Below are 19,754 nucleotides of genomic sequence, written 5' to 3'. Positions count from 1 at the left end.
CTATCCTCTTGGGGTCCGTATGCATTTATTAGGTAACTAATAAAGAGTGCATTAAATGATGTAGAAAAGACATCAGGGTTCGAAGCTGACAGTCAAGAAGGAATTCTTGAGACATCTTTGGCACAAAAAGGTGGTTTCATTAAAGCAAGAGGACAGGATCCATGGTCAGGAAGAGCTGCCCTGGGGTCATGATGGGTGGCCCATGATAGACTTTCCAGTTGGAAGGGGGTTGAGGAGAGTGTTAAGTTTCTAAGGAATTTTGGAAGCAAGGTTTCCAGGACCTGGAGGGACTAGTTATTGTTGGGGAAGGGTCATTTATTACCGTCTAATAAAACCTGAGTCTTCAGACCCTTCAGACGCATGTCGGTGGGCCATAGGTTTGAGGGATGATCACCAACATGTATCTTGGGGGTTAGAGATAAAGGAAGTTTCCAAAGGAATTTTTGTATGTTCCAGTAGACTCACAGGATCCTGGGGTTGGGCTAGGATTGCCTTTTGCCCTCAGCAGAGTATCAACATTGAGGCAGCTGAGCTCCTAAAGGAATGTCACTCGGCCTGTTTCAAGGACTTGTCAGTAGGCTGTAGGGAGTAAGGAAAGTTAATAATTTCTCTTCTGACTTTGTTTCACATATCATTCAATATGAACAGCCCGGCTGCTGGAGCCTGTACTCCGGATAGACTGGACTACAGGGACTGAAGTCAACCTTTGCCCAAAACAACTAAACAACCAGGCAAAATACGTGAAACGATGGCTCTCCAGATCCTGGGGTTAGGTGGAAAGGACAGCAAAGCCCTCCTTGATTCCAGGGACTTTCAACCCTCTCTGGACCACACAGGGCACAACATTGAAGTAACTAAGTAGGATTCCTCCCAAGCTGCTGAGGTTTTCTCCACCCTTCCTCTATCTTCATCTCCCCTCCAATGCCAAAGCCCTCCCACCCAGGCATAATCTGATGCTCTGGGAGGCCTTGCAGGTCACTCTTACCAGGTGGGCTCATCCAGTCCCCTCTCCTGCCCAAAGCCCCTATTTGGTGCTCCTACTGAGCCATCTACCTGGAGCCACCTGAGGGCAATGACTTGCAGCTCCCCCCAGGGCGGGCCCAACCCCAACACGTGGGCCCTCTAGGCTGAACCTGGTTTTTGTACTAAAATGTAGCAGGGTGGGAATGAGGCAGGTACACAAGTATCTCTGATACAGAAAAAGTGCACGGAGGTGTACGGGATGCAGTTCACACATTGTTGGGGTGCAGCGCCCCCCCACCCCCACCCAGGGTGACGCATAAGGCTCCCTATCACTGCCGCTGACACAGGAACCATCTAAGGCTTCCGCCAGACTGTCCCGACTCCCGAACATGGAGCAGAGGGGAGGGGCCTCGGGTCATCCCCGAGCCCGGGTCCGGGTGGTCAAGGGGAGGACCTGCTCAACCTCGCCATCTCAGGCGGAGCAGCCCCAGCGCGCTCTGCCCACGCGTGGTCGCCTGGCAACTCGGGGCCGCGGTGGTTGCCCAGGAAACGACCACGTGCCTCCGCAGGGTTTGGTGGGCCTCGTAGTCCACCGGCGGCCTCGCTTGGGCGGCCCGCGCCAGTAGGGACTACAACTCCCAGGAGGCCGCGCGGCGGGGGCGGTCCCAGCGCGAGGCGGGGGCGGGGCCTCTTCGGCTGGAGGCGCGGGGTCCCGGCGGCCAAAGGAGGAAGATGGCGTCGCCGAGGCTCGGCCCGGGGTCGCGGGGGCTCCTGCGGGCGCCGCCGCTGCTGCTGCTGCTCCTGCTGCTGCTGCTGGTCGGGCCCCGAACGGCGGCGGGCCACGGCGGCAAGTACTCGCGGGAGAAGAACGAGCCCGAGCTGCCGCCGAAACGCGAGTCCGGCGGGGAGTTCCGCATGGAGAAGCTCAACCAGCTGTGGGAGAAGGCCCAGCGGGTGAGTGGCGGCCGCGGCCTCCTGGGGTCCTGGGGGCTGTCGGGCCGGGGCGTCCCCTGTCTGCGGTGACCCCGGGGAGTGCGGGGCCGGGGCGTCCCCTGTCTGCGGTGACCCCGGGGAGTGCGGGGCCGGGGCGTCCCCTGTCTGCGGTGACCCCGGGGAGTGCGGGCCTGGGGCGTCCCCTGTCTGCGGTGACCCCGGGGAGTGCGGGCCTGGGGCGTCCCCTGTCTGCGGTGACCCCGGGGAGTGCGGGCCTGGGGCGTCCCCTGTCTGCGGTGACCCCGGGGAGTGCGGGGGGGAGGGGCGTCCCCTGTCTGCGGTGACCCCGGGGAGTGCGGGGCCGGGGAGTCCCCTGTCTGCGGTGACCCCGGGGAGTGCGGGCCTGGGGCGTCCCCTGTCTGCGGTGACCCCGGGGAGTGCGGGGCCGGGGAGTCCCCTGTCTGCGGTGACCCCGGGGAGTGCGGGCCTGGGGCGTCCCCTGTCTGCGGTGACCCCGGGGAGTGCGGGCCTGGGGCGTCCCCTGTCTGCGGTGACCCCGGGGAGTGCGGGCCTGGGGCGTCCCCTGTCTGCGGTGACCCCGGGGAGTGCGGGCCTGGGGCGTCCCCTGTCTGCGGTGACCCCGGGGAGTGCGGGGGGGGGGGGCGTCCCCTGTCTGCGGTGACCCGGGGAGTGCGGGGCCGGGGAGTCCCCTGTCTGCGGTGACCCCGGGGAGTGCGGGCCTGGGGCGTCCCCTGTCTGCGGTGACCCCGGGGAGTGCGGGGGGGGGGGGGGGGGGGGGGGGGCGTCCCCTGTCTGCGGTGACCCCGGGGAGTGCGGGGCCGGGGAGTCCCCTGTCTGCGGTGACCCCGGGGAGTGCGGGCCTGGGGCGTCCCCTGTCTGCGGTGACCCCGGGGAGTGCGGGCCTGGGGCGTCCCCTGTCTGCGGTGACCCCGGGGAGTGCGGGCCTGGGGCGTCCCCTGTCTGCGGTGACCCCGGGGAGTGCGGGCCTGGGGCGTCCCCTGTCTGCGGTGACCCCGGGGAGTGCGGGCCTGGGGCGTCCCCTGTCTGCGGTGACCCCGGGGAGTGCGGGCCTGGGGCGTCCCCTGTCTGCGGTGACCCCGGGGAGTGCGGGCCTGGGGCGTCCCCTGTCTGCGGTGACCCCGGGGAGTGCGGGCCTGGGGCATCCCCTGTCTGCGGTGACCCCGGGGAGTGCAGGCCTGGGGCGTCCCCTGTTTGCTGTGACCCCGGGGAGTGCGGGCCTGGGGCGTCCCCTGTCTGCGGTGACCCCAGGGAGTGCAGGCCTGGGGCATCCCCTGTTTGCTGTGACCCCGGGGAGTGCGGGCCTGGGGCATCCCCTGTTTGCTGTGACCCTGGGCCAGCAGGGTCCTGGGGGTGTCCCTTGTCTCCAGGGTAAGGGGGTCTGGGTCTTCTCTAGTCCTGGAGGTCTCCAGGGCCTGGTCCTTTCTCTCTTATGATCCTGGGGACCACCGGGCCTGGGTCTCCTCTATCTTGCGGGCCATAGCCTAGGCTAGTGCCATGATGCCTGCCTTGGTTTGCAGCTGCCGCGGTTGGGGTTGGGGCCCTTTGAGAAGACCCTGAATATCACTTCTGGTCTAGTGAGCCCCGACTGGGAGCAGGGAACTACTGCTGCATCATCCCACCTTGGTGTCTTGACTTTCTGTGAGATTATCCAGTTCCTGTTTGATAGAAGTGCTTAGGAGAGCTGTAGGCCGGGGACGAGAACCAGGGCTACTTCTGCCTAGTACTGTGGGTCTTGTGACATCTTCCAGTGTTGCAAGACTCCTGAGCAGTGTGGGGGGAGGGAGAGGGCTGTCCCTAGAGCTTTGGGGTTTGAGTGAAGCCATGGCTTCTCCTCAGTGGGTTCCTCTATGGGCGGCACCCACCCACCTGCGCACTAGTCTCTGGCCCGTGTTACCCTGCTCAGGCCTGCCTTGTTTGTGGTGTGACGGGGCTGGGGACACATCCTGGGCAGGCTCACAGACCTAGTTCTGTGAGCTCCAAGCCCCTGTCGGGTTCTTATCCTGCCCTTGTGATTAAAATGTGTTGAAGTGTTGTCCTCTGAGGTGGGAGGGCCAGAAGGAAGGGGAGATCCTGTTTCCCTCCCCTGGTTCTCTGTAGGCCACATTCCTGGAGCAGGAGGTGCAGGTCCTTGTCCTGACAGCAGCTCCCAGGCAGGCAGGCCCCGTTCTGTCCTTGGAGCTGCTTCACCGTGTACCAGTAAGATCAAGTATATAACTGTGACACCGTCCCCGCCTCGGGAGCCATAAACATACCATTTGTTTGTGACGAGTGCCTGCCTTCCTGTGTGTTGGCTTGTCTCTGGATTAGATGATTTACCTAACTGTTTAATATTGAACACATTCTGTTCTGTATTTGATTTTCTACTGACTAGTTCTTTTTGTGTGAGGCATTAACATTTAACTTGAAGTTAAAGAGGTTGAAAGAATCCAGAGAGTGGGTGCCAAGTGTCTGCACGTGACCTGTATCTTTTCCTCCTTTTTGACGGGACACGATGGCTGCTGTGTGCATTACCACTTCAGGAGGTATCTCCTGCGCTGAGCTCACAAGCCTCTGTATGTCAAAGGAAGGACCGCGTTAGGAGACACAGCGTGTAATTCAGATCCCCAGAGGCTTCAGACGTGAGAAGCAGTGGTTCACAGGGGCTGAGACAGTAGCACACAGGTGGGCACCAGAGTCTGCAGCCCATAGGGCTCCTGGCTGGATGCTGGGAGATTGACTCCCCGCAGGGCCCTGGAGACATGGACAGATAAGAAAGTAAGAGGTGAGTGGGGACCTCTACTGAGGTCCTCAGATCTGTCCCCCAATGGCGGTACTAGCTGGCAGTCAGAGAGCACTCAGGTCCTCTCCCTCTGCAGTCCCCAGGAGGGACATCAGGGCCATTGCACTGTCACACTAACCACAGAGGGCAGAGCCAGGCCCTCCCTGTCCTTGGCTGTGGCTCTCGAAGCAGATAGGTCCCAGGCTTAGAGGACAGACCTTGTGGATGCCTGGACTTAAGTGTCGTGTCCTTGGTATCCTGGGTGGACTGCAGGCCTGCCTTTCCCAATTCCTCACCTCCTAGCACCCTACATACCCTTCCTGGGAAATCAGCCTGCTCCACACCATTCCGGTTTCTCCGCCATGAGGCTGCAGCCCCAGCCTCCTCAGGGTCTGATGTACTCCTGAGAGTGCCCACAGAAGAAATCCTAAGACAGCTCAGGCAGGCAGGTGAGATTATTATGTAAGCCCACCCTGGATGCCATCTGAGGAGCCTAGGGCATCTAGGTGCACACAAGAGGCTTTGAAAGAAGGGTTTGGGGCTCAGGAGAGGTGGTAGGAGTGGGGTACTGTGGAGACATGCCTGTCCCAAAGAGCCAGCAAAGGAGGGGGCAAACCAATGGAGCAGGGTCAAAGAAACTTCTAGAGAATGAGAAGAGTTTCCCGCCTTAGGCCCTGCCATTCATTTGGTGCTTTTTTACTCCTGAGGAACTTTCCCTGACTAGTCTTCAAGCTGCTGGAGGGTGGGGCCCAGGTTTTCTGAGCATCAACAGAGAGGCCTAGCAGAAGCTGAACCAGGGTCACCATAATGACCCTTTTAATCTAAAAAGCACATTGGCCGCAGTCTCCCCATCCCATGTGGTTGGCAGGGGGTTGCTCCATCTTGTAGCTTGTTCAGCAGCCCGCCAGGGTCGCACTGGGTACCCAGGGAACACCTGCAGGAAAGGGTGGCATTGCGGTAGGTCATGGTGCCTGAAGTGCTGTCTCACCTGAGACCTCCTGAATGGCAGGTACGGCCTCATGAAGACTGGTGGAATGTTGTGGCCAGATGGACCAGCCTGGAGCACATTTGTCCCGCCAGTCTGAGCTGAGCTGATACCAGTCAGCAGGAATGGCAGGAGCAGGGCCCAGTCTCCTCTTGGCCTCCCTGGGCCTTGGGCTTGCTTCCAGAGCCTGAGGACCACCTAACACAGGCACAGTCTCATTCCAGCCTGAAGCCAAGGCCCCTCCCCACCACACTGTGGGCTGAGTGGGGCAGAGACACTGCACTTTAGAGCCTCTTGTCATTGTGTCATGAGTGAGTCCCTTGCAGGTGGAGGCATTGGTTAGGCAGGTTCACTAATGGATCTCAATGTGGAAGTTTGCCACAACTCAGTCCACCATCCTCTAATCATCCAAGTTAATTTTTTATCATACTTGCATGATACAAGGAAAAGGTAGCAGTTTCCTCCCATGCCCAGCATTCATGTGCCTGCATCCTCCCACCCCTATACCCAGTCCCCACAGAGGTCCAGGTGCAAGGGGTGGGGGGAGACATCCTGGTGCAGGAGCTGGCCCTGCAGCCGTAGCTGACCTTATCGAGAGGAACTGGCAGCCCGTGCTCAGGCCGCTGATGGCGGGTAGCTCCTTACAGACTGGGCATTTCTGGATCATGCCCTGCCTGGACCTCTTCCAGTGAGGCTGGAAAGAAGGCTTCACATACAAACTGGTGATCCTCCCTCTGCAGGGTGGCAGTCCCCCAAGGGTCTTGCCCGGGAGCACGGGTGGGATTTTGACCTGCCAGGACCATGCATCCCCCTGCTCATTTTTGGTTCTCCTGAGTGCCCCTCGCTCAGGGTCACTGTCTCCCGGGTGATGCCATTGTTTCATCTTGGGGCCAGTTGTCAGAATCTTCTGCTCTTGTTCTGTAGCTTCAACTTTCTCCTGTGAAACTGTCCGAACTCCACGCAGATCTGAAGATGCAAGAAAGGGATGAGTTCGCCTGGAAGAAGCTGAAGGCCGAGGGCCTGGACGAAGATGGAGAGAAGCAGGCCAAACTCACTCGCAACCTCAGTGGTATCTTTCTTTCCCCCTTAGCATGACAGGGGGTTAGGGGGGCATCTCCTGGGCCCTGTAGCCTTGGCTGTCCATGCAGACATGGTTCATGACAGGAGGGGAGCAGGGCCACCTTGCTGCAGCCTGCACAGTGGCTCACCTCCGACCAGCCACCAGCTGTGGGCATGGCTGCTGGGCCGTTTTGTGAGGCTCTTGACAAAAGGTAGACATAGTCAGGGCAAGGGTTCCCAGGCACATTGACACACAAGCAGTGGAAGGCCCTGCAACTCCTTGGCCCAGGAGAGAGGCTAGGGCCACCCGGTTGCCTAGGGTGGAACTGTCTCACCTGGAAGAGAGAGTTGGGATGGTCCTATAGCCTGGAAGTTGGGGGAAGTCGATTTCAGATCATCTGTAATGAAAATAACTTTCTAACAGAATAGAATGTATTGAGATGGGATGTGGTGAGCTGCTTGTTCCTGTGGGTATTCAAGACAGAGCAACTGTCTGCCCAGCCTCCAGTATGCAAAAGATGTGCGTCCTCAGGACTGAGAGGTCTCTCAGGCTCCCTTTCCGCCTCCCTCCTGTGGCATGCTTCAGGTGGGGGTTAGGACTCTGAGCTCGCTGCCCAAGAGCTCCTGTGTGCAGCTGAGTCTCGAGGCCGCTCCTGCGCTGACCAGTCTTGCTGTCGTCCCTCTAGTGAAGAGCAGAGAGCAGAAGTCATGTCCCCATCCTGCCTGCTGGTGCTCTGGCCTGCCACCTGCCCCAGGACGTGCACACACCCTCACCAGTCTGAGCCTGCTGCAGCTCTCCACAGAGCCCAGCTTGGGGGCTGGAGTAGCCATGGCTGCAGTGGCCACAGGTGTGGCTGGACCCAGAGTCTGCCCTGTAGGCCACCCACCGTCCCACATGCCCACGGAGCCAGACACTGGCTTCCTCGGACATGGCAGCACGTGGAGCACACGCCATCTGTGGTAACAGTCCTTTCCTGAGACCAAATGCTGTATGTCCACCTGAGCCTCTGAAGTACTTACTGCCCGCAGTCACAGCTGTGAGCACGGCAGGACATGAAGCCAGGGTTTTCAGACTCCGTGACATTTCCCCAGCAAGCCTGCATCCTTACCGTCAGACTTCACAAGACACCTACCAGTTGTTAGGTCACGTTGGGCATCTGCTTCTGGGGTGAGGACATAGGTCTAACTGCCATTTTACATGACCTCATTCTAGAATGGTGAGACATATAAAGAAACCAGAACAAGGTAGCAGAAGGGTCAGGTGAGGAGATGCAGGATAATTGCACCCAGTCAGAATGTTTGGGGGCCATCTGAAGGGCCAGGAAAGAAAGCTCTGGAAGAAACTAGCCCCCAGCGGATGGCCCGGGGCCTGGATAGAGGAGCATGAGGGTATATAGGGGTCAGCCAGCTCTCATCTCCCTCCTGGGGCACATTCACCCCGGACTCCCACTGCCTGGGCACATCCTCCTGGGCACAGCTTCCCACCCAGACAGCATCCGAGTCCGTGTTCCCGGTGGAGCCATCTGCATTCTGTTTGGGTGGTGTGTGCTTCCCGGGTGCCAGGGGGACAGGGCAGAAGGACTCCAGAGACTGGGAAGCTGGAGCACTAAGGCAGATGCTCTTGAGCGATCTGCTCTGCTGCCCAGACTGGCCACCCTCACCATACCCAGCACGGATCCCCAGGTGCACCGCTGGGGAGCCAGGGCCCCGATGTCCTCACCCGAGAGCAGAAGAGGCAGGGCTCAAGGCTCCATAGGCCTCTTCCAGCTCCAGTGTTTATTTCTGGCTCCAGTTCCTGCTGAACGCACCACAGCTGGAATCCAGAGCCTTCTGCCTTCCAGGCTGGTGGACACCCTGAGACTCCTGTGACTTGCCCTCTGAGGGGTCCAGTGCAGCTTCATATATGGAAGCCAAGGCCAGGCTGAGCCCAATGACCTGGTTATCCTTCCGCCCCTCTTGCTGCTCCTCTGCGTGCTCAGGGGCTATTCACCTGTCGGGAGCGCAGAGCCTGGGGGTGCAGGCTGTCCTCAGTGCCAGGCAGGTAGTAGCCAGGACTGGAGTGATCCCTCCCTGTCTCTCCTAGTGATCCTGGCCAAATATGGCCTGGACGGGAGGAAGGATGCCCGGGCTGTGAGCAGCAACTCCCTCAGTGACGCCACCGAGGACGACAGCCTGGAGGACCCCAGGCTGGAGAAGCTATGGCACAAGGTAACCCTCACTGCTTCCCATAAACCCTGAACTGTGCACCCTAGCGTTGAGAGTTCAGGAGAGCTGCTAGGGGCTGCTGCTCCGCATAGGAGCCTGTTAGAGGGCGTCTCAGGAAGCAGGGCTTTCTTCTTGGAACCATGGGGTTGTGGCCTTAGTCTCACCTGCTCAGAGAAGGAATTCTGTGTGGCATGGAGCTTGAATGACAGAACGGGCTGGATAACCTGCAAACACCCAGGCTCGTGGTGTCACATAGGCTGCGTGTTTTATGGTGTCCATTTAGTTTTGGGTTTGAGTCTGTGTGGTGTCTGGTTCAGAAAGGTGTGCTCACAGTGTGGGCTGGGTGTGTGGGCACTGGGCCCACAGCATCTGGTCTCCTCTGGGGGCGGAAACCTCCTCCTCTGAGGGCAGGTGGTGGGACCAGGTGGTGGCCGGCCGCAGAAAGTCACTCACTGTCCTGCTCTTAATTCTCCAGCTCCTGTCCAGGTTCTGTCTGGACTGCACTGAGAGGGGCCTAGAATCAGACTTCTCACAGCAGCCCATCATCCTTGGTCCAAGGGGTGGAGCTGGAGCGGGAGGGAGGGAGGGTCTGCTGTGGAGGGGGCTGAGCCCCGGACCCACAGTATTCATGTCACCACATGGCTGTGCATAGCAGGAGGATGCCGATGAGGCGACTGGCCTGAGGTCCCTCCCAGGAGGGGACGCTGCCTCCCCTCCTGGGGGATCCTGCAGCTCCCCACACTTTGATGGTTGTCACCTCCCCATCGAACCTGGCGACAGGTCCTGCTGCATCCCCTAGTTAAAGGGTCATCTAGGCGAGAACGCACCGAGCACTTCACACAGGAGCGGGGTCCTGCCCCATCTGAGGGATGATCAGTGGTGGCGCCTGTGGAATCACGGCAAACAGCCTGAGGGGTGACCCGGGGCGGGGCAGGCTCACAGTGTTCACTCCTCCCAGGCAAAGACGTCAGGGAAGTTCTCCAGCGAGGAGCTGGACAAGCTGTGGCGGGAGTTCCAGCACCACCAGGAGAAAGTGCGCGAGTACCACGTCCTGCTGGAGACCCTGAGCAGAACTGAAGGTGCCCTCCCCACCCTCCAGAGCAGTCCTGGGGCTGTGGGTAGGGCAGGGAGCTTCCCTCAACGTCAGCCCCATTTCTGAGTGGTACTCCCTTCTGGGGGATTCATCGGGGCGCCTCTGACAAGAGTGTTTGGTCAGATGCAGTGATTTGGGTCATGGGCCACTGTTGCTGCCCACCCCACTCATACATGAGTGCCACCTAGCCCCAGGGCAAGCCGCTCTGGGAGGGCACCGTCCTCTTGGACCCAGAAGCCACATCAGCAAACCGAGTGTCAGGGTGCAGGGTCACAGGGGTTGGCCCAGGGCCCCTTCCTCAGAGGGCAGTCCTGGAGCACTTCTGCTCCTGCAGCAGGGCAGGGTGGGTCCTGGCCACAGCTCACAGTGCCTGTTCCACACAGAAATCCAGGAGAATGTCATCAGCCCCTTTGACACAAGCCGCATCAAGGAGGATGTGCTGCACAGCAAGCACGCGGAGCTGAAGGACCGGCTGCGGGGCATCAACCAGGGCTACGACCGCCTGCGGAGGGTCAGCCACCGGGGCTACGGCACCCAGGCCGGTGAGCACACTGCTCCACTTCAGGCCCTGTGTGGGGGGATCATGGCCATGTGGCCCACACTGCCCTGTGGTGTGGCCCTGATCCCCGTGGCCAGCTGCTGTCCACCCTGCTCCCGCCCCAGGCCAGGCTGCCCTTTGTTTCCAGCTTCTTGGCTAGTCACCTCTTCTCCACCATGAGCCCAGGGGCATCCATGCAGCAGGTGCTGCTGTCCACCTGGGGACATAGCGGGTCAAGGGACACGGTGCTGGGGTGGCCACTGTACCTCTGCCCCTCTGCACCTGAACCACCACCTTCTAGGAGCCGCACCTGGCCAGCTCCTCAGTTCTCCTGGAGTCTGCTGAGTCCTTCAGGAACATTCTCCACGGGCCCCTGAGGGTCTCAGACAGGAAGAGGTCAGCTAAGGGAGGGGATAGCAGCTGGTGGCATGGCCCCCAGGTGGGCAGCTATGACTCACTTGCTCCTAGCCTGCTCCAGCGGGGGAGGAGAGGTGAGTGACCCAGCTGGATACCCATCACTGCATCTGCTCATCAGCACTGGTTAAGGTCAAGGAGTCCTTTCCTTGGTGGTTGGTTTTGCTTTGGAGCCTGAAGGATGGACGGTGGCCTAAGCTTCAGCCCAGAACTATGGGTAGACTGACACAGTCCTGGCCCAGAGGCCCCAGGAACCCTGCTGTCTCTTGATTCCTGCTGCCCTTCCACCCCCAGACAGCTCTGCCAAGGGGGACCCTTCCTCAGGGGTGCAGGGAAATGCTGGTGGGTGCTGCAGACAATGAGAATGTCACCGAGGTCACGTTCCAGTGGTGCCTCAAGCCACAGATTGGACATGCACGAGAACAACACTCAGTTTGCTGCCAGATGGCACTGGACACACACATACACATGCATTGGTGCATGTGGCACATGCCCAAGTCCAGGGACGCTCACACTCGCAGTGTTGTCAGGGCCCCTGGGCATCATGGGATGCCACCATCCAGCACTGGGCCTGCTTTTGCCTCTGCCAGAATTCGAGGAGCCCCGAGTGATCGATCTGTGGGACCTGGCCAAGTCCGCCAACTTCACTGAGAAGGAGCTGGAGTCATTCCGGGTAAGGAAGGTGCTGGGTGGCGCTGGCTCACAGTATCTAGTACCTCTTCTGTTGAACTTTCTAACGTGGAAAAGACTGAACTGCGGTGTGAGTGGCCAGTCAGTGTGTTCACAAGCTTTTTTCCCTGTGTTCCTCTGCCAAGCTGGTCGGCAGCCATGTGGAACCGCCATGTTCACATCTGTATGGACAATGTTGGCTCCAGTGGATGAGGGTCTGGCTCCAAGGGCGTGTGCCCAGCTTTGAATGCACTGAGTGTGAGGACGGATGGCTGCTGCAGGAGCATTGTGGGTTGAGAAGTGTCTGGAGGAGAACAGCAGACCCTGAGACCCCGTGTGGGGCTCTGGCAATGGGCCTGGAGGGAGGGGCCTTTCACTTGCCCAAGTGTCACCTCAGTGGGTCAAGCCATAACCACACCACTCTCGGCCAGTGTGTCAGGGATCCGAAGGGTGTGGGCAAGAGGCTGCTGTTGGCTATGACAGGAGCCCGAGGTGGGCACTCCAGCTGGGGCCTGTGGACTGAGGACATTCTGCCACGTGGGTCCTAGAGGCCACCGCTGAGCTCACCACAGTTGGCGCCATAGTCACGGGGGTGGGGAAGGTGGAAAGGGAGACAGCCCTGTGGTGGGGGGATCATTGGCAGGTGGGAGACACAGCAGGGAGGTCAATGAGTGTCCAGGAAAGGTCCCTGTATCCGCATCCATCCAGAGCTGGGTGGGCAGGGCCACCCTTGTGGAGCTCAGCCCAGTTCAGAGGGACATGTGTTGTTGGCCCTTGTGGCCCCCAGGCAGGCCACTTAGCCCCACTCTGGAGGTCTAGAGGAGGTAACAGCTTAGCCAAGACCAGGATGTGGAGGACCAGCCAGTGAGACTAACCCAAGAGCACTGTGCAGGTAGGAGCAGCAGGAAGGCAATGTTGCAGAGTCTTCCAGAGTGGTGGCTGCTCCAGATGGGACAGAGGCCGTGGGTCCAGAGGACAGGGCAATGCAGCCAAGCCCAGGCCTCAGGCTGGATTTGGGTTCAGGGGTAGAGGGAACCAGATGCCTGGCAAGGGCAGGTGGCCCGTATCTCTGGCAGGTGGGGGCGCCCCCCTCCCCCATGCTTCCACGTGTGCTGCTTCGAGATTGGGTGGCAGCAGGGATGGCACCCTGAGTGTCCCGGGCAGGTCACACGTTGAGGGGCTTGGGGTGTGTGCCCTCAGAGAGGGTAGCCCCTGCCTCCCCATGCTAAGCGCTGTCACCCAGCAGGACTGGCTTGCTGCCCTGGGCCTGCAGCTGCCACCCGTGTTCTTAAGGGGTCAGAGAGGCATGCCAGGGGGGCCAGGACACAAGGAACCGTTGGGGGACATTCAGCTGTTGAAATTTATTCTAGGAGGAGCTTAAGCACTTTGAAGCCAAAATTGAAAAGCACAACCACTACCAGAAGCAGTTGGAAATCTCACATCAGAAACTGAAACACGTGGAGAGCTTTGGGGACCGGGAGCACGTGAGCCGGAACAAGGAGAAGTATGCCATGCTGGAGGAGAAGACCAAGGAGCTGGGCTACAAGGTGTGTGTACCTGGCTCTGTGTGGGTACTGCTCCCTCCTCTCTGGTGGTTGTGTGGGCTGGTGGCACCTGGTGGGGTGCCCATTGCAGCCACACACCCGCTCCCACGGGGGCCAGCACTGGGCCATCCCCTTGAGCCTGTTTAGAGCCAGGGGATACCTGTGCTGCCAACTGGTGCTCTCAGCCAGGTGACCCTGCACAGGGTATGAGCATGAGACAATGGCTTTGGTCCATATCACAGGAGGACAGTCCCCTGAGAATCCCGTGTGGTTCCTCTCATGGACTAGAGACCGTCCCTGGGCAGTGGCAGGTAGCCTGAGCAGAATGGGGTCACTCTGGATCTGGTTAGGTCATTCGTGGTGACCCACAGATCAGGTGCCCGTCCAGCCACTGAAGCGTGGGCTCTGCATGCAGAAGAGCCTCTGGGTCGGACTAGGCAGGAACAAGCAGCAGGACAGTGTGGACGCTCCAAGGAGCTGGTAGTAGGAGGAGTGGGAGCCAAAGGTGGCACTAGGGTGCACAGAACAGTCTAGAAACAGATGAGGTGGGTTGTCTCTAGAGGCAGAAAGGGAGGAGGGACCTTCCTTTGTGTCTCATTCTCTGGAGCCACAGGGATGTGCCATCTATTCAAACACAAAAAAACTTTAGAGTGAAATGAGGCAGAAGTGCCACGGAGGAAGGGCGCGTGGGTCTGTGCCCACGTTTGGCAGCATATCAGGAAGAAGGTAAGCAGCAGGCGTGGGAGGTCGGCTCCAGGGTGATGTCACAGGGCAAAAGAACTTGCAGTGGGGAATTGGGCTGTGACGGAAAGGGGCAAGCGAGGTCTGGCCCCTGCTCACTGCCGTGGCAGAAAGACACGAGCCGGGTAGAGAATGATGTGCAACAGACTCGGCTCCATGGGGCTGGGGGCCGGCCAGGCAGTGTCCCTGTTCACTGCCTTTGCAAGTGGCTGGGGCTGACAATAGAAACGTCACTCTTCCCTCCAGCGTGATCTCTGCGCTGTTTGTTTCTAGTGGGCGGTCATGTTCTAGTCAGCGTGGAGCTGCTTTTGTGATTTATTTATGACGGATTCCGGATGGGTGGACTTGTAAATTAAGAAAAGCAGGGAGCTGAGAAGTTTGCAGTTTGAAGTCTGTGTGTCTCATGATATGGGACAGACGGCTGCTGGGTTTACACTGTGTCGTTGTTTTCAGGTAAAGAAGCACCTGCAGGATCTGTCGGGCCGCATCTCGAGAGCTCGCCACAACGAACTCTGAAGACCGCAGGAGCCCGCTGGCGGGAAGAAGTGGGGGCCGGGGGCCAGGCGTCTGCCTGAGGACAGGCCCGGGTGCTTCGGGGCAGCACCTGACACGGACAGGACCCTGGAGGAGGTGTGAGGGGGACCGGCCAGGCGTCCTTCATGCAGAAGGACAGTGAGCAGTGGTGTGCCAGATCGTGTGACTCTGCCCCTGGAAGTACTGTGTTCTTAAAAACATGTAATGGGGTTTAAATGGTCGTGATCTAACCTGTCACTCGGTGGTCTCACTGCGTCTACGACTCGTTCCTCTTCCATCCCCATTCCTCGCTCCCCGTCTTCTCTGTGGGACATGGGAGGGCCCAAGAACCATCTGGGGCCACAGTCTCCCTGGTCTGATACCCAAGACCACTGTGGAGTTGAACCTCGCTGGGACAGGTGACCTCTGGCACGGGCCTGGTGGGGGCTCCAGCTGGCCCAGCTGCCAACTCTCTGCCCAGCTCTGAGGACAGGCTCAGGAAGAGCCCCAGAAGCCTGAGGGGGTCGTGTCCAGTGAAAGTGTCTGTCTCGCTGAGGTGTGACAGCCCCACAACAACCCTTCTCTGGCCTCATAGCAGGCGGTCACATGGGGATCTGACACAGTACCCAGGTTGGAACCTGAAAGGGCTTGACCCAGCGCTGCATTCAGCATCAATGGTACCCGGTCTCAGCTGGCACGTCAGGATCCCCCAAATACAGATACCCTGTTAGCCATTATTATAAGAAGAATCAAGTCCATGGGGTGCATGCTAGGACTTTGTGTGTCAGGATGCAGTGAAACCGAGCAGGGAGGTGGTGGCACAGTGCAGGCCCTCCCCCGCCCCAATCACCGGGCCACTGGGCACAGGGCAGCCCTTCCTGCTGTGCTCCCCAGCACAGGAGCCTCACCCTGGGCCTCCACGTCATGTCTGCCACTGTCCAGGGCCGCTGGTGTGTCCCTTGTGGCATGCAGTAGCACACAAGGCTGTGGCCATGCCTGACAGGCAGGGCAGGGTGACTGACCCCTCAGGCAGTGGCCAAGGACCAGAGAAGGGCTCGTTGCCAGGCTTCCACACAGCGGCCTATGGGGGGCCCAAGGCCTGGGAGGAGATTGGGCCCGGGATTGGGAGGCAAGCAGAATAGGACACTTGACTCGGTTTACTATCTCAGAAACTGACAACTAGAGGGAGCTCTTGGCCTTCAGAGATGCCAGAGGACCCGATGGGTCTCAATGACTTGTCATTGCTCTGCTACTGGAGGCCACAGTTAACAGCGGCAGTCCCCCCAGGCCAGGGGCCAGGGGCCACATTAAATAAAACACAGATTCATAAAAGGGCACAAAACACAGCTCAGTGAGTCCTTCCAAGCGAGTGCTCTGGAGCCCACCCTCAGGTCAACAAGTAGAGTACCTGGATACTAGGACACCCCCACACTCCTATTGCTGACCGCTCAGCTTGTGTCCCCCAGAATTCATATACTGGAACCCAATTCCTATGGTGAGGGGGTAAGCATTGGGACCTTTGGGTATCAGATTGTGAGGATGGAGCCCTCAAGTAGGATCAGTGTCCTGACAAGAAAAGACCCCAGAGAGCTACCTGGCCCTCCACAGGTTTGAGCACAGAGCAAGCAGTCCACGTCTGCGAACCAGGAAGCAGGCCCTCGCCAGACCCCGACTGCCCGCACCTTGTCACTTCCAGCCTCCAGAACTAAGTCAAATACCCATCGTTACAGCTGCCCCACCTGTCTGAATTGTTAACGGAGCCCCAACAGACCCACTTTCTTGACTTAGGTTGGATTTCCTTGTTTGACACAAATGGGGAATTATAGTACACACACGTGTGTGTCGCGGTGTGGTGTCCAGCTTCTAGTTGGTGTGTTGATGTGATTCAGCCATGCCATCTAGCGGAAACGTGTGCCTCTTTGTTGCCGCATAGTGTTGCACTGTATGAATGTACGATGTGTTAGAGCTGTATCCCATTGTGATTAAGAGCACGGCTGGGAATGCCGTGGTGAAGGTTCCTGTGCACACACACGTGTGGCTCCTGGGAGCAACAGTGATGGTCCTACAGGACACATTTGTTCCAACGCAGAGGATGGTCCCAACTGGTTTTGCCAAGGACCTGCACTCTGCCACCAAGCAGCAGGACAGCGTGAGGGCACTCGGTCTTCTGTCTTTAGTCAGATGTTCCAGCTGCACATTCAAGGTTTCCAGTTGTAGACTTGCTTATCCCCGGGGCTTGGGGTGACTGAGCGGTGAGGAGGGAGTGCATGGGCAGAAGCACGGGTGCAGTGTTCTGCTCCATGTGTGCTGATGGCTGTGAGTGCCCAAATGGCTGTCTCCAGAACAAGCTGCCCACCTGCCAGGCAGCCGTCAGCTTTTCTCACCTCAACTCGCTTTCCCTGCTCATGCATTTCACACACAAGGGAGCAGACCATGAGGCTGTGTTTGCATGTATGGTGTCTTCCACTCAGCATCTGTGCTTCATCCAGCAGTGGCAACAGGCTCCTTTCATTGCTGAAGGGCGTCCTGTGCCCGGATGTCCCCTGGTCTGGTTGCCGACCAATGCCCACTTGTTTCCTTATGTTCCAGCACCGTTTTTCATACAGATGTTTTCCTATTGCTTGGTTCAATGCATCAAAAATCAAGTGAGCATACATTTGTGGCTCTGTTTCTAGAATGTCTATCCTTACACTCTCGCTGTCTTGATTGTTAAGCTTGGAATCGGTATGCATTTTCTTCTTTTTTAAAGATTCATTACAGGTGTTTTGCATTTCCATATACATTATAGAATCGGCTTCTCATTTTTTATAAAACAACTAGAATTTTGACAGGGATCACCTTGAATATGTAGCTCACTTTGGGGAGAATGGACATCTTAGTATCGAGTCTTGCAAGCCTTTCTTGTCTGTACCTGTTTATTTAGCTCATTTTGCAACTCTCTGTACACCGACCCTGCGTGTTTTCATGAGATTTATTCCTGGGAATTTGATGTTTTATGCTACTGTCAATAGTATGTTTCCGCTTCATTGTGTAGTTGTTTTCATAAGATTACCTTACATGCTGTACCACAGATCCCTGCATGTTGTGAGCTATGGAGTTTTATAGATGCTTTTTATAGATTGCAGGGATTCTATCCTAGCTGGCTAGGAGTTTTTTGTGAATGAGTATTGAAAGTTGTCAAGTGCTTTTCATGCATCTATTGAGATGATCATAAAGGTTTGCTTCATGACTGACTTACTGTGGTGAGCCTCGCTGATTTTCGGATGCTAAAATAACCTGCATTTCTGGAAGGTCATGATGACTCTCCTTCCTTTGTGCAGCTGGATTAGATTTGTGGATGCTTGCCTAAGGACGTTTGCTGGTATCGCCTGAGGGGCACTGGCCCATGGTTCTTGTTCTCGTCCCATGCAGTCTGTCACGTTTGGTATCACATTGGACTGAGCCAAGCTGGGAGCACCCCATGCTAGGCTCTGCTGTGCTGTGTGTGAGCTTGGCCTCCTTCCTTTCTCAGTGCACAGCAGCCTTTTTGGGTGGAGCCATCTGGGCCTGAAATATTCCTCATGCCACAGTTTTTTTATTAAGAACTGTTTTTAAAACTAGATACAAGGCTGTTTGGATTTTCTTTCTTTTTTTTTTTTTTAAGATTTTATTTATTTATTCATGAGAGACACAGAGAGAGAGAGGCAGAGACATAGGCAGAGGGAGAAGCAGGCTCCATGCAGGGAGCCCGATGTGGGACTCGATCCCAGGACCCCAGGATCACATCCTGGGCCAAAGGCAGGCACCAAACTGCTGAGCCACCCAGGCATCCCTGTTTGGATTTTCTAATACTTCCTGTGTCTTTATATGTTTGCAAGGAGTTTCATCTGAGTTGTTAAAACGATAGGTGTAAAGTTGTTGTTCCCTGCTTAATGTCTGTTAGATCTGTGGTGATGTCCCGTTTTTGTTCCTGGTGCTGTTATAGCTGGTCCCTTCCCCCCATCTGGCTAGCTGAGGTTCTAACCCGTTGTACATAATATCCTCCAGAACCAGCTTCAGCTTCACTGATTTCCCTCTGTCATTTGCTAGCTTGCTTTCATCAGCTTTTACTTTCTACATGTCTTTTCTTATCTCATTTCTGTTTAATTTGCTGCCGCTGTGCCAGCTTCACACCGTGGAAGCTCAGGTCACTGATGAAGAACACAGATGGATGGACTACACAGTCAACAAGCATGATCTATTCATGCTTCCTGGAGAAAACATGTTCTGAATACACAGGGGACATTTTAAAAACTGACTGTCCTAGGACACAAAGCAAGTTCCAGAACTCCACAGCAAGGCTAGATGATACAGATCACCTTCCTTAACCTAACTGCAACTAAGGAGGGACTCAGTAATGAAAAGACAATTAAAATAAGTACATTTAGGAACTTTAGGGGTGCCTGAGTGGCTTAGTCAGTGAGGCTTCTGCCTTCAGCTCAAGCCCATGATCCTGGGGTCCTGGGATTGAGTCCAGCATCAGGCTCCTGCTCAGCAGGGAGTCTACTTCTCCCTCTTCCTCTGCCCCTCCCCCAGCTCATTCTCTTTCTCTCTCTCTCCCTTTCTCTTTCTCTCTCAAATAAATAAAGATAAATAAAATATTTTTAAAAAGTTTATTCAGGAACTTTAAAAATACATATGGACCAAAGAAAGAATGATATTAGAAGGTAGAAAATACTTTTAATTGAATGGTAGGGGATCCCTGGATGGCACAGCGGTTTGGCGCCTGCCTTTGGCCCAGGGCACGATCCTGGAGACCCGGGATTGAGTCCCACATCGGGCTCCCAGTGCATGGAGCCTGCTTCTCCCTCTCCCTGTGTCTCTGCCTCTCTCTCTCTCTCTCTCTCTCTGTGTGACTATCATAAATAAATGTAAAAAATTAAAAAAAAATAATTGAATGGTAGTAGAGGGCAGCCCCTGTGGCGCAGCAGTTTAGTGCTGCCTTCAGCCCAGGGTGGGATCCTGGAGACCCAGGATCGAGTCCCACGTCGGGCTTCCTGCATGGAGCCTGCTCCCTCTGCCTGTGTCTCTGCCTGTCTCTCTCTCTGTGTCTCTATGAATAAATAAATAAAAATCTTGAAAAAAAATGAATGGTAGTAGAAACACTATACACCAAATTTGGGGGACGTGGTCCAGGTGAGCCTCTGGGGCAAATTGTGCAACCACAGATGCACTTGACAGGAAAGAACAAAGGGGTCTCTGACAGCAGGGATGAGAGGCTGGGCTGGGGGCTCTAACTGACTGAAAGGAGCCCCTGCACTAGGGATTAAAAAGCCCTC

General features: G+C 57.1%; 1 protein-coding gene across 1 annotated transcript; it reads left to right on the top strand.

Moving 5' to 3' along the window:
• Positions 1-1,657: 1,657 nt before the first annotated feature.
• Positions 1,658-14,715, top strand: LRPAP1 (LDL receptor related protein associated protein 1). The gene is made up of 8 exons (XM_055326788.1): positions 1,658-1,917; positions 6,606-6,750; positions 8,824-8,948; positions 9,904-10,024; positions 10,422-10,580; positions 11,581-11,663; positions 13,030-13,206; positions 14,398-14,715. Exons 1-8 carry the CDS (start codon positions 1,696-1,698, stop codon positions 14,458-14,460), a joined length of 1,095 nt encoding a protein of 364 aa, XP_055182763.1. The 5' UTR covers positions 1,658-1,695; the 3' UTR covers positions 14,461-14,715.
• The last annotated feature ends 5,039 nt before the right edge of the window (positions 14,716-19,754 follow it).

The sequence above is a fragment of the Nyctereutes procyonoides genome, unplaced genomic scaffold, assembly GCF_905146905.1.
Source record: "Nyctereutes procyonoides isolate TBG_1078 unplaced genomic scaffold, NYPRO_anot_genome, whole genome shotgun sequence".
Classification (NCBI taxonomy): Eukaryota; Metazoa; Chordata; class Mammalia; order Carnivora; family Canidae; genus Nyctereutes; species Nyctereutes procyonoides.
Note: the sequence above shows the minus strand (reverse complement) of the source record. Positions and strands in the feature narration are given on the sequence as shown.

Excerpts from the sequence above, each read along its gene's own strand:
- LRPAP1 (XM_055326788.1), top strand. The coding sequence starts at position 1,696 with ATGGCGTCGCCGAGGCTCGGCCCGGGGTCGCGGGGGCTCCTGCGGGCG. Across the intron at positions 8,949-9,903 it reads TGGAGAAGCTATGGCACAAG|GCAAAGACGTCAGGGAAGTT; the intron begins GTAACCCTCACT and ends CACTCCTCCCAG. Across the intron at positions 10,581-11,580 it reads GGGCTACGGCACCCAGGCCG|AATTCGAGGAGCCCCGAGTG; the intron begins GTGAGCACACTG and ends TGCCTCTGCCAG.